This window comes from Vombatus ursinus, unplaced genomic scaffold, assembly GCF_900497805.2.
Source record: "Vombatus ursinus unplaced genomic scaffold, bare-nosed wombat genome assembly UNPS02010822.1, whole genome shotgun sequence".
NCBI lineage: Eukaryota > Metazoa > Chordata > Mammalia > Diprotodontia > Vombatidae > Vombatus > Vombatus ursinus.
Window position 1 is genome coordinate 1,497,903 of NW_020950600.1, and position 13,472 is coordinate 1,511,374.

Consider the following 13,472-nt stretch of genomic DNA (forward strand, 5'->3'; position numbering starts at 1 on the left):
GAGGGAAAGTGATTCCACCAAACCCTCCCAGTGGCCTTGTCTGATCCATCAGTCTATACATCTTCCAGTTTTGCCCTATACTGGACAATCCTGGTTGAACAGAAGCATTCTCAATGCCTCCTCCAACTGGTCCTTCTGGCGTTCTTCAAACCGAATCCCACTCTACTCAACCTAGATTGGACAAAAGCCTCTGAAATTTCCACTCTGATTGGTTATTCTACAATCCAGATGGCCCTGTCCAGTTCAGGTCCCCTTCCTTACACCCATCTCTAATTGAAACTTTTGCATTGAAGGGGACAAGTTGCTCTGCCAAGGTCTCTTGGGGGCAAAGAAATCAAACCACAATGCTTGTTCCTTCTCTCCTTCATATCTACGCTTTGAGCAGGGCAGGGGCTTTATAATTCCTATGTAGTATTTATTACTAATTAACGCATGGACACCTCCTGTCTCTGGAAGCCCTGACCCCTTCCATCTCTGGCGATTGGAGTCTCTCACTCCCCCATCCCCCACCACAACAAAGCGGAGAGAGGGAATGTAGGGGATCACGGAATGTTCACACTGGGAACTTGAGATGCCTTATTTCCAGCAGCCCATTTTGGGGTCCAGGAAGCTGAGACCCAGTGAATGAAGAGTTAGTGAGTCTTGAAGAGTCCATCCAGTGGTCAGGAAAGGTTTCAGCTGAATTGGAGGGGAGGATGACTGAGTCTTTCTCTGTGCTACCCAGACCACCAGACTTCCACACTATGGAGAAAGTCCTAGCACTAACATCTCCATTCTAATCTCTCTCACTCTTTGCTGTAGGCTGTGGGGATGAAATGGGAGAGGAAGGGAAAAGGGTTCAGGGAAGTCGTCCCAAAGGGGGAAAGGGAAGGACCAGCCTGGAAACTTCTGCTCCACTGTGGAGCCTCAGAATCAATGGTGGATGGGGTGGCTGGGGCCCAAGGTCACTATGTCATTGTTACCATGGCAACGGCCGCCACTTCCCTTCAAGTAACCTGGGAATGAAGGAGGAAGAGGAGGAGGGGCTTTCCTGGCCCTAGAGACCAGGACTCAGAGAAGGGAAACACAGGGATCCTTTTGCTCTCTCTTCCCCAACTGTGGCTTTCCAGGCCCCTTTCTCATGGGGTCCACTTGGACCCCAAATCCTCCTTTCAGATAGGGTTGGTGGGTAATCTTGGAAGATCAGTCCCTCCCCCTCCCTCTTATTCCCCACTCCCTGAAGCAATTACATTAAATTGTTTGGTGACTTTACTGCTTTAATCTCCTCCTGCCACCACCTCCTCTTTTGCATGCTAATTCCCAGATTGACAAGCCCCGCTGTCTGGTGGGCGGGTGCTTCCTCTCTGCCTGCCCCCCACCCCCAAGTCTGAGGAATAATAGAGGTCATAAGAACCCTCTATACCAAGAGAGGAAGGAAGGAGCCCCAGGTGTGTGAGGTAGGGATGGGGGACACCTTTGGAGGGGAATGGGGAGAGCTCTGCTTGACCCCAGTGATCAAGAATTGGGGGCTCTGCTTCCGGTGATTGGGGACAGGCAGGTTTATAGGGGACCCCCACAACCCTAACAGAAACAGAGAAAATTAATTGGGGAGCTCCTTTCTTGCCCCCTGAGCCCTGGGGTGGAGTCCCCTCATCTGGAGGTTGGAGACACAGTTCTCTGGCCTGGAGACCTGGGGATGGTAACTGGTTGCCATGGAAACATGGCCTCAGCCTGAGCAGAAGAAACATCTGCTCTGGACCAGGGCACACCTTGCTCTCTGAGGGGGGTGAGGCACAGGCCTGGCTGGTGCTCTCTTGTATCCAGGTTCTTCTTGTCTCCCTTCTTGAGGCCCCCCCAGCCCACAATATAGTGGAGCCATGAAAGGAGGGAATAGAACTGACCCCAACACCAAGGAGAGTGGTTAGAACCCAGGAAGCACTTCCATGTGGCTATCCTCCCTTTCTCAAACAGCCAATTTTGAGTCTTGTTAAATATCTCCCCAAGATCTTTCTCTAAGCATTGGTTCCCATACTGACCCCTTCCCTGGAGGAAAAGGAAAGGTTTAAAATGACTGGCAGGCTCTTTCAAGAATATAGGGACTGCCTGTGCCCCTCTCTCGCCAGGATGGGTGTCTCGTTCCTACAACCTCCTTCTCTGTGGAACCCAGGCGTTCTGCCTCTTAGTTCTCCCTACCAGGAGAGACCTTTCCTGTACCCCTGACCCCCGCCCTTTTAGGGACTCAGGCGTCCCATCATTCAGCCCTCTACCCTTTCAGGGAACCTGGTATCCTTTCCCTATGCCTCTCCAGAGTGGGACCCGGATGGCCTGCATTCAGCCTCCCACTTCTGTGATGGCTGACTGCCCTCTGCTGACCACATGGAGCCCTGCAGAGGCTGCATGGGTGGAGTCATAACCACTAAGGTCAGTCCAGGTTTCACTAGTTTATTTTGTCAGAGGGTATGTAATTTCCCAGCACCCAGGTGTCCTGCCTCCGGATCCTTGGACATCTCCAGATGCCCCCATCTAACGGAAGAAGGACAATTTCTCCTGAAGCCAAGCCTCTGTCAGGTCATCTGTGGTACGGATCTCAAACACCTAATGAGAGACAAAGAGAATGGATTGGAGATTGGGAAATATGTCAGGGACCCAGGCAACCAGAGAAAAGACAGAGGAGCAAGCTATCTGTCTTCAAGTATCTCAAGTGCCCTCAGGTAGAAGAGGAGTTACCCTTGTTCTCCAGCCCCAGAAAGTAGATCCCAGAGCACGAAGAGGTCAAAAGGAAACCTTCTGAACCCTCTAAACTGCCTCAAAGAGTAGTAGTGAGTTGCCTGCTTTGGGCCTTCAAGCTAAGCTGGATGACCATTTGGCTAGACTAGTGAGGTCTCTGAGAGTCTGAGATTCCAGGGTTCCCAAAGGCCCTCCAAACCCTGGCCTTCTCAGGACCCAGGTGGCCAAACCCTGTGGACACCTCCCCCTCCCCAGCCCCTTCAGGAACCCAAGCCTCCTGACCTTGGTGAGCTCAGCAGTTTGTACCAGTCGGTTTTTGCTTCCTGCATACATCATCTGCTGTTCCGGTTTACAGCCTGGTAAGGGTGGAAACCGTGGGGTTAGTGGGAAGAAGGGACATGGCTGGGTAAGAAGAAGGTATTACTAGGGAGAAGACCCCCGGGGCAGGATTATAAGGATCAGGACCCACGTTGGCCATGGATTAGGGGGAGGGATGGGTGGATTGGTAGGTTCAGTGTTGGGGTCCTGCATGCTCCCCAAGACTGGGTATGGGGATCAGGAGAGGAGGTCTTACCTACAGGACTGGAGAAGATGAGGCAGAGTGGAAAAGAGACCCGTCCATCCTCATGGAGCCATTTGTAACTGTAGACTATAAACCTGAGGGTAGGGAAAATCCTGAGACAGAGCTCTGAAGGTGAAGCCTGAGCCCCTCGGCACCTCAATCTTCTTGTTCCTCCCCATGCCTGATCCACCCCTCAAGACTGGTTTCTTCCAAGGTAGTGGGGGGGGGGTAACGGTGGCTAGCTCCTGTGGATACCTGGGCTGTCTCTCAGGCAGCTCATTCCTCAGCTCCTCAGGTGAAATATTCTATGGATAGCAAGGAAGATGGGAGTGAATTGGTGGAGGAGTGGGGCTCCCTCCATGGCCCCAGCCCCAGGCCTTCCCCCATCACACCCTCCACCTGTCACCTGAAATTCTTCCTCCATCACGACTAGTTGCCGGTCTTTGTCCACTTTCACTGGGGGAATACCAGGGGAGGGACAGAAAAACAATTAGACTCCCCACCTCCCCAGGACCCCCAAGCCCTCTACAGGTTCCTGCCGCCAATTTTGTGGAGGGCAGGCTACCCCTGGATTCCTCCTTTCTTCCATAGGGAGGCTGGGAGGCATGACATCAAAATCCCCCAGGGTAGGGGGACCACTCACTGATGATGGCCGCGTTGCTTGTGTCTTTCCGGAAGCGGAACTTTCGGAGTTTCTCTTTCAGCTCTGGGTCCACCTCACAGACCACCAAAGAGTCTGCCTGCATTCAGAATGAACAACAGTGAAGGGAGCTGGGGCGCCAGGTGGGAGGGAGGCAGCTGGTGACCAAGGTGACCTGCTATCCCAGGGCCGAGAGGGTACCCTGTGGACTTTTACCAGGGGGTTACTTTCTCCTTCTACTCATTGAGGACGAGGTGGCAACCCTGGAGAGGAACCAGGAATTGAACCCTCTAAGGTCTCCAGGGTCCCAAATGGAATTCAGAAATCCAGAGAAAGAAAAGAGAGAGGGAAGAGGCTGGACCCAAACCTTCAGGAGTCCTTCTTGTAGCCTATGGGTCTCAGGGGTGGGAAGAAGGCAAGTGCAGGGCTCATGGCTTGATGTCTATCTCCCTCGGCCGCCTCACCCCTCATCCCATACTTTTATTGCCCCCAGTCTCCCCATAATGTCCCAGATTAGCTCCTGGTTTTCTGTAATCTAAGAAGTCCTTCCTTTCTCTAGCCTTCCTGTCTGTCTCCCTTCGTAGCCCGCCCCTCCCACTCCATCCCCTTCCTTCTCCTCATCTGCCTCTCCAATCCCTCAGCCCTGTCCAGAGTGCTCTCTCCCTCTCTCTCTCTCCCTCCTCTCTCTCTCTCCTTCCTTGCCTACTCTATCTTCTTTTGCCTTTTGTATTTCTCCTCAACCCCTGTCCCCATCCTGGTCTCCCTGGCTCCCCATTCCTTTCCTTCTCATCTCTGTCTCCCCTTTCTGTTTCTCCAGTCCCTCGGCCCTGTCCAGAGTTCTAGAGCTCTCTCCTGCTTCCCCTCCACCAACCCTGTCTCCCTCTGTCTTCCTTGCCTGTCCCCTTCATTATCTTTGGCCTCTTCTGTTTTTCTCCAGCCCCATAGCTCTGTCCCAATTTCTGTCTCCTTAGTCCCCTAGTCCTGTCTTTCCCTCACCCCTGTCCCCAGGCCTTCTCAGACCTTCCCCTCCCCATCTTGTTCCCCCTACCCCCAAATACTCTGACCATAGCTCCCAAGGATGTCTCCCTTGGGTTGATTCCTGTCTTCTGGGTAGGGGGGAAGGTCTGCTCTGATACCACATCCTGTTTATATCAGTCCTGGGGTAACTGTTGCCTGAGCCCCTCCTCTTCCCTTAAGCCCTGTCATACTTCCTCTTCCCCTACTTTCTCCCCACCCCCAAACTTCTACACTCATCTTCAGGCCCCTAATGCCTGATCTGTTCTGACCTCCTCCAGGAAGGCCTCCCAGATCCATCGACTCTTCCAGCCTCAAAATCAAAGGGTTCTTAACTTGGGGTAATGGACAGGGAGTCTGGGAACTTGGGTGGAAAAAAATTACACTTTTATTTCAATATAATTGCTTTTTTTAAAATCCTATTTCATGTTATAATTTAAAAACATGATTCTGAGCAGTGGTCTAGGACACACACACAAAATGTGAAGAAGCCTTGTGACAGATGCTTTCTGGAACACAATTCTAGAGTTAAGAAGGGACCGTGGACTTCAACTTTCTCAGTCTACATAAACGGAAACTAAAGGCCTGAGAAATTTAGGCCAGGTCCTAGAGTAAGTCACAGGCAGAGTTGTCACTAGAACTCGGCCAATTCCTCTGTACAAGTACATTAGGAACGCTTGCTGTCCACCCCCTCCCCACTTCCTTCACCTTGTCTCCTATTTCTTGAAACACACACTTGAATTCTGCTTCCTTTCCTCCAATATCCCTGCATCTTAAAAAGGATGTTTAAATTAAGAGGTGCTTCTAAGTTAGGTAGGGAGAGAAGGCTGGGGAAAGAGGCAGCTCTATAGAGAGCTGATGAAAGGAGGCATGGATACAGGACAAGGCATTGGGAGGGCTGCAAAGGGTTTTATGGGTATGGGAGGGAGAAGGGGTCTGGGGAAAAAGGATCCGGATTGCAGGTGTCATGTGGATAAGAACTAGTTTAAGGGGAAGATGGAAAGATGGACAATGAGGCAGAGGTTTTGAGGAAGGAGTATTTAAAAGAAGATTTGGAGATTGGGTAGTGTGGAGATGATATGGGAGGAGAAGAAAATGTATGAGATGATGGTTGGGGATTTGGGACGGACAAGAATTCAACGGGATTCTCAGGAGAAGATTTGAGGCCCAGACTTACAGACAGAAACTTGGGCAGAGGTATAGGGAGAAGGGACTGAGAATTCTGGAAGTGGAGATATGAAGGAGAAGAGTTTTGGAAGGAGGGAGAATTGGGGAGAGGTTTGAGGGAGAGACTCTGGAGAGGAGATTTGAAGATGGAGTTTGGAGGAGATGAAGGAGGAAAGAATTTCTGGGAGCTGGATGTAGGGAATGAGGATTTGGAAGGAAGGTACTTGAGGAGAGGAGGGCTTGGAGAGATTTTTGAGGGGAGGTTTAGAGGGAGAGAATTGTAGGCTGGAGTCTGGAAGGGAGGGGATTTATGGAAAAGGAGTTTGGAGAAGGGAGGTATGGAAGAAGGGAGGTTGGAAAGGGAAGGGGGAACAGATGAGGGGCAAGGATTTTAGAAGAGAGGGATGTAGGGGAGATTCGGGGGATTTAGGAGATGAGGAGGGAGGATAGATGAGTGTGATGAGGCTGAAGGGATTTAGGGGAGGAGATAAGAGGGGGAGATATATGGGAGCATTTGGGAAGAGAAGGAATGAAAAGACAGAGAGACAGCGATGTGGGGAAGGGTATGAGACCGAGGACTAGGAGGGGTGTAGATGGATTTGGGAAAAGGGGTTGAGGGCTTAAGGAAGGGATTATAAAATCATAGATTTGTTCCTAGAAGTGACCTCAGAAGTTCAAAGGTTTCATTTTACTGATGAGGAAACGGGGACCCAGAGTAGGGAAGTGATTTCGTTACAGCGTGAGAGTGACAGAACTGGGAAGAGATGTGGAGGGCGAGGGGGCCCCAGCTGAAGAGGGAGGGTCTGGGGAGGAGGGAGCCGGCTGAAGGGGGAGGGTCTGTAAGGGAAGGGGGCCGGCTGAAGGGGCAGGGTCTGTGCGGAGGAGGGAGACCTGCTGAAAGAGGAGAAAACATGAGGGGAGAGGGACCTAATAAAGGGGAAGGGAATATTGGAGAGAGGAGAGTCCAGAAGATGGAATGTGGGGTGCAGAGCCGACCGGGGAAGCGTCGATCTGAAGGGACCTCCTGCAGGGCGGAGGCCAGAAACCCAGGACAGCCCGGCCCGTTGGCATGGCAACGCTCCAGACAGCGCGGTCCTGACTCCCTCTCTCTTCTTCCCCCAATCCTCCTCCTCTCCTGGTCTCGGTCTGCCAATCATGCGACGTCCAGCCAATCCTAGTCCGGATCTGGGGGCGGGCCCTTCCCAGCCGGCGCTTCAGCTAACCCGGTGGCGTTCCTCTCCTCACCCTCTCTCGGCTTCCGACCTCTGCAGCACCCATTGGCTAACGGGCTGTCCGTCCGCGGAGGGCTGTCCAATGAACTGGTGCGCCAGGCCGAAGGCGGTGGTGAGGGCGGAGCGACGGCGCGAGCAGGGCGGAGAGGGAGGAGGGGTGACGCAGCGGCGCGGTGACGCAGCGTGGCGGCGGCGACGACGGCGGCAGCGGCGGCGACGGCGTCGGTCGGTGTGAGGAGCGAGGGAGGGAAGGCGGAGAGAGCAAGGCGAGTGAGGGCGGCGGTGGCGCGAGCCGGAGGCGGTAAGTGCCGGGTGACCTGAAGAGGCCTCTCCACTTCGGGGGACGGGCGGGAGGAAGGGAGGGACAGACGGGCAGCTATCCACCCTCCCCTCACCGCGGCGCAGCTCCGGAGAGGAGGGAGGGAGAGGCGCGAGGCCGCCCGGCCCCGCCCCCCCGCGCGCGTGCGCGGCGCTAGCTCGACCCCCCCCCTCCCAGCCGCGCGGCCCCGCCCCTCGGGGACCCCGGCCATCGGGCCGCGGGGCCAGACCCCGCCCCCCAGAAGGACCCCTCGGCCCTCCCCCGAGAGGCCCCCACCTCCCTAGAAGTCCTTTCAGCCTGTCCCCATTCCCCCTTCAGAGGATCCCAAAGGGCCCCCCACTCCCCTCAGTGATCCCCCTCAGCTAGTCTCTGGTCCCCCTTCAGAACGTCCTACAGGCCTCCTTTCAGTAATGCTCTTCAGCCTGTCCTTATTTCCCTTTTAGAAGTTCCTACAGGCCCCCAACTCCTTTTAGTAATGCCCCTTAGCTTGTCCTTATTTCCCTTTTAGAGGTTCCTACAGGCCCCCCACTCCTTTTAGTAATGCCCCTCAGCCTGTCCTTACTTCCCTTTTAGAGGTTCCTACAGGCCCCCCATTCCTTTTAGTAATAACCCTCAGCCTATACTTATTCCTCCTTCAGAGGTTCCTTACAAGCCCTCCTCTCCCCTCAGTGATCTCCTCAGCTTGTCCTCACACTCACCTTAGTAATGTCCCTCAGGTTGTCTCTGTTCCTCCTTCAGAGGGTCCTGCAGAACCCCCATTCTCTTAGAGATATCCTTCAGCCTGCCCCCATTTCACCTCTGGAGGGTCTACCAGGTCCTTTATCTTTCTTCAGGTTCTTCCTCTTCAAAGTGCATCTTCTGTTCCCTTCCTCCATCAGGGGAACCCTAAAATTCTTTCCTCAGAGGGATGCCCTAACCACTATCATTTCCCTTCCTCTAGTCACCTTCCTTGCTCAGAGAATATCCTCTGGTCCATGGAACTTTCAGAGCTCCTCAAGAGTCCCTTTTACCAGACTCCGCCTTCAGAGAGCTCCCCAAAGCCCTCGTTTGGTGTCAGTGTGCTTGTTCCTTTGCCTCCTTGCCCCCACCAGTGCAGATACCTGCTTCCCATTCTTCTTATAAGGACCCTTCCCAACTCAGAGACATCCTTCCTCCATCGTCAGTCCCCCACTCTCCCTCCCTGACAAACTCATTCCATACTGAGCATCCTTCACCCCAGAAGCCTTACAAAGACACTGCCACCCCCAGACTACTCTTTCCTAAGAGACTCAAGAGATTGTGTCTTTACTTAGCTCCCTTCAACCCAGGACAGCCCATTAGTGTCCATCTCTCCCTCCCAAGCCCTTTAACCTCTTCTCTGCTTCAGAACCTTTTGGCCTCCTTTCCTTGTGCTCCTGTCTGTCTCCCCCTCAAGGTCAGGATTCCACCTCTGGTCTTGCCTCTCACTCCTCCTCCCTTGAATTCAGCAAACATTTATTAGGCACTGATGATGGGCAAAGCACTTGGAGAGACCCTGGAGAAAGAGAGGAGAGATAGCTTTTAGCCTCAAGGAGCTTTCATTCTAATGGAGTGATACCCATTGTGGACAGGTACCCACATTGGCATGGTCCAAGGAGGGAGGAATACATGCTTACAAGGAGGTGAAATCAAGGAAGGCTTCCTAGAAGAGAGCAGCTGAGGCTAAATGGAAGACAAAGCTGCAGACATGGGTATGAGGAAGGATGGCATTCTAGGCATGAGGAATAGCTGATGCAGGTACTGAGTTTGGGGAATGGCTCATAGTCCAGTTTGGCTGGAGGATAGATTGAGTGAATTGGAGTATTAGGAAATAATGTTGGAAAGGTAGATGGGAGCCAGATTATGAGATATTTCAGTACCAACCTAAAGAGTCTGTAATTTATCCTGGGGATGTGGGACCCCAGGAAGGGTTTTTGGTCAGAGAGGTGGTCAGAACTAGGCTTTAAGATTGTTTTGGCAACAGTGTGAAGATAGCTTGGAGGAAGAAGAGACTGGAAACTGGGAGTTTAATGAAGACTCAGTAGTCTGGGCAGGAATTTTTGAAGGCCTAACTTAGGGGGACAGAGAGGGAGGGAATGGAGGGATGTGGGAAGGTGAAGTTTTTACCTCTATTTCTTTATCACTTCCCATCAGATACCACTAGCCGTCTCTTCTTCCCATCTCTTCTGCCCCTATTGGGTCTCCTAGAGAGGCCTCCCTTCAGACCAGGGATTCTTAAAGTGATGTTCATGAACTTCCCTTCACGCCCCCCCCCAATATTTGGTAACTATATTTCAACATAATTGGTTTGCTTTGAATCCTGTGTATTTTATCCATTTGATACCATCCTGAAGGAGTCCACAGACTTTACCAGACATGACACAAAAAAAGATTTATGAACATTCTAGGCTGTTCCAACTCTCAGGTCTCCATCAGGTCTTCTTTCCTCACCCCACCCCTTCCCTTGACTGTTTCCCAGAACTAATCTTCTCTTCATTCTTTACTCTTCCCTTAAAATTATTCACCACTTCCATACCTTTGCCTTCCCTCATCACCTTGATTTCTTAACCCATTGAATTCTGTTCTACGCTTCACCCCTTTGGACTCCCACAGCTTTTTCTAAAGGCCCTTCCCTGGCGTGGGTGCAGCCCTGTTCCCCTTTCTGTATATATCCTCTCCCTCCTTAAAGTCTTTTTTCTCAGATTTCTCCTTCCTTCCAACAGCCCCTCTCCAACACTTTAACAGGTCTTATTCTCTTCTGTGTTCTTACCTCCTAGAACCATTAACTCTCTTTTTTCTCTGCCACACTGTTCTGCCCATGGAAGCCAGGTGCTCCCTGCCTTTGGACAGAGGCCTATCCTCTCTGCTTCCTTGGCCCCCTCTTCTTTTTATCATTCCTGTTCAACTATCTGCAATCTAGTAGGATGTCGTCCTCCTCTCCTGCTTGGTAGTTAGGCCAGTGTAGGCCAAGTCAGGCAGACCCCTGGGCCTCCACATTGGAAAGGGATTTGAGAGATCACCTAGTCCAGTGTAAGGATTGCCTCTACCTGTTGTCTGACATGGACCACCCAGCCCCTGCTTGAACATAGCACAGAATGAGGAGCTCCTGGCCTGATGAGACTTCTGATGGTTGCTTTGCTTGAGCAGAAGCCTGCTTCCTTTTGGTCTCCAGTCACTGGGCTCATATCTGCCCTGAGGAAGCAAGAGAATCAGTTGGCTTCCATTTCTGTGTGATAGGTTTTTGGGTATTTAAAGACATCAATAAGGATATCGCCTAAATCTTCTCTCCGTGGGTCTAAATACCTCGCGTTTTTTTCAGTCATTCCTCCTCTGAGATGATTTCAAGACTCTGGATCTATCCTATTTTACCTTGCTACTTCTCCAGTGTGATAGTATCCTTGCCAAAATGTGCTATCCAGAAATGAACCCCAAAGTCTCTATGCACTCTAACCTGGGCAGGTACTTTTCCTTGACATCCGTTATTGTATCCTAAACTTCCTACCCTGCCAACTTTTCTCCAGAATTAGAATCATTCTCATCCTAGTGGGATAGAGTACTACTGGGAAGGAAGAAAGAGGGTCTTTTTCATCCCTTCCCCTGTCCTTTCGCCTCCTCACTGCCCAGCGTCTGGAGCCTTTCTTCCTCATCCTGTCAGTTGTCTTTTTAAGCACTAGAGTCATTAGTTGATTTCTCATTCCACAGGCATTGGACTGGATGACCTTCCAACCAGTGATTCTTAATCAGGAATCACAATAGGCGGGGTACCTAATTTCTTTAGGTTCTTTGTATGCCCTGGCTTCCCTTCCTTCCCCTTTCTGTGCCTGATTTTCTTTCCCTCCCTCTGAAAGAATCCCTTCTGAACGTTCCTGTTGAATAGGGAGGCATGTACAATGCTTAGAGCTCCCTAGTCAGTTGATAAGAAGTATGTCCATGGGTCTTTTACAGCCTATGCAAATTGTTACTTTAAATAAGAAAAGTAGATGTCTTTTACCTTCCGAAGGGGAATGAATAGGAGAAAGGCTGTCCTTAGTAGTGATTGTACTATTTAGTTTGGCTGAAGACCCTGTCTTGCCAAGACCTCCATCAATGTCCATTAGTCTCAACCTATTGGTTGAACTGAGTAGAGCTGGAAATCTGGAGCTGATCAGTACATGGTTATTATTCGTTTGTCTTTCTGAACTATAGGAATAGATCATAACTCTTTCCTTTCCAACCACCCTGCAGTGTCAGTGAGCAAAAGGGCTTCCTAGGATATTCCCAGTTGAAAATCAGGACAACCTCTGAGTGATTGGTTGGAAGGAGGAGGTTGTGCTTCAAATCATGGGAGCATAGAAGTAAGACCAGAAGGATCTTCAGGGGACTTCTAGTCCAGCTGCCTCATTTTACAGATGGGGAGAGCCAGTAAGTTAAATGACTCAACTGGAATCTGAACCCAGGTCTTTGGACTAAATCCAGCCCTCTTTTCACTATACCATGCTGCCTTCCAACTTAACCTTTTTGACCCTGATACCTTTCCTCTTAAATTGGGGAAATAATATCTGTAGGACCCACAGCCACAAGGCTGCTGTGAGATCAGACGGAATGATGAAAATTGTTAACTGTATGTTGACTAACTTGATTGATTGAACCATCATAGCATTTTCTCCAGGCTTATAGAAGAGATGAACGAAGAGTCCAGTTTTGTTGTGGGAGCAGCGTTCACGGCCAGCATTCCTGGTGCTCAGACCTTTCTCTCCTTGCTCTTAGGTTGGACTCAGTGATTTTTCAGACCATCTAGCTCTGACATTCTGTCAGTATAATCACTGGGGCTTAGAGTAGTGGAAGGAGTATAGTAAGATCTCTGGAGGTGGAATGAGGTGTTTTGTTTTTTTAACTCTCAGGTTTCTGTGCATTGGGGTCTTGCTGAGGTTGAGTTACGTACAAAACAGTATCGAGCAGAGGTGTCAGACTTATGGTGGGGACCATAAGAGGTCAGGAAGTCCAGGAAACACTTGTGTAGACCAAACCAAATTAAAATATTATTGGGACACATGTAACAAAAGAAAGAAGAGTACAATACAATATAGATAATGTGAATTTGTGGTTTTCTAAGCAGCCTCTCATTTCTATTTGAGTTTGACACCACTGGTATACAGAGGATAGAAAAGTTGAATTGAGACTAGGCTGGCACTGGACAGATTCTGGGCTCAGAAGAAACATGTCTTGATGTCATTTTAGTAGGAAACATTCCAGGGGTGGAGGTGGTGAACAGTAGAAATATCATTTGGAGGGTGAACCTTAGGCGAGGGGATAGAGGGTTGAGGAAGAAAGAGTGCCCTCATCCATTGTTGGTATTCATCTCAGGCCTGAGTGAGCTGTGAAGACAAGTATGACGTAGTACCTGTCTTCAGGGGGCTTGCGTTACATAGTGAGACAACACACGGCCATAAAATAACAGTATATGGTGGTTTATTCTGAAATGAAAGATGAGTGGTACAGACCATGTGAGTGCTATAGACATTCAGAGGAAAATGAGATCCCTGTGGTCACTGAAGGTTTTATGGAGGAGGTGGGATTAGAATGAGCAGCAGTCAGGTAAACTCTGAAGGAAAGAGGATTCCAGCTGGGCAAGGGGCCTACTGTGAGCAGAGGGCCAGAGGTGGCACTTTGTGAGGTGGGTTCTAGGTGGGGGGAGTCAGTGGACCGACCAGTTTGGCTGCAGCAATGGAGACGAGGTAGGTTTGGGTTAGGAGAACAATAGAGAATTTATCTTTTAGGCAGTAGTAAGCCATTTTGTATTTGGGACAGGGGAGTCACACAAGGAAAATGATGTTTTAGAAAGATCACTCCAGCAGC

At 50.7% G+C, this 13,472-nt stretch overlaps 2 protein-coding genes across 6 annotated transcripts in view; one reads left to right on the plus strand and one right to left on the minus strand.

The window, feature by feature from the left end:
- Window positions 1–2,405: 2,405 nt before the first annotated feature.
- On the minus strand, window positions 2,406–7,261 carry GMFG (glia maturation factor gamma). Of its 5 annotated transcripts, none has more exons than XM_027855244.1 (8): window positions 7,086–7,261; window positions 5,631–5,688; window positions 3,912–4,008; window positions 3,675–3,724; window positions 3,524–3,573; window positions 3,281–3,363; window positions 2,989–3,062; window positions 2,406–2,574 (listed from the first exon to the last, which is right to left on the minus strand). In XM_027855244.1, exons 1-8 carry the CDS (start codon window positions 7,244–7,246, stop codon window positions 2,503–2,505), a joined length of 645 nt encoding a protein of 214 aa, XP_027711045.1. In that variant the 5' UTR covers window positions 7,247–7,261; the 3' UTR covers window positions 2,406–2,502. The 5 variants fall into 5 exon arrangements, with proteins under 5 accessions (XP_027711045.1, XP_027711044.1, XP_027711046.1 ...); XM_027855243.1 differs by having other exon boundaries at window positions 5,631–5,694; XM_027855245.1 differs by lacking the exons at window positions 5,631–5,688; window positions 7,086–7,261 and adding an exon at window positions 4,957–5,064.
- Window positions 7,262–7,533: 272 nt separating this feature from the next.
- The window catches only part of SAMD4B (sterile alpha motif domain containing 4B), a 31,789-nt gene continuing 25,850 nt past the window's right edge, over window positions 7,534–13,472 (plus strand). The window contains exon 1 of the mRNA XM_027855236.1: window positions 7,534–7,622. The gene's annotated coding sequence lies outside the window, so the exon portion shown is untranslated. The remainder of the gene's footprint in view (window positions 7,623–13,472) is intronic.

Excerpts from the sequence above, each read along its gene's own strand:
- GMFG (XM_027855243.1), bottom strand. The coding sequence starts at position 7,246 with ATGATTGGCAGACCGAGACCAGGAGAGGAGGAGGATTGGGGGAAGAAG. Across the intron at positions 3,574-3,674 it reads TGATGGAGGAAGAATTTCAG|AATATTTCACCTGAGGAGCT; the intron begins GTGACAGGTGGA and ends TGCTATCCATAG. Across the intron at positions 3,063-3,280 it reads CATCTTCTCCAGTCCTGTAG|GCTGTAAACCGGAACAGCAG; the intron begins GTAAGACCTCCT and ends CACCCTTACCAG.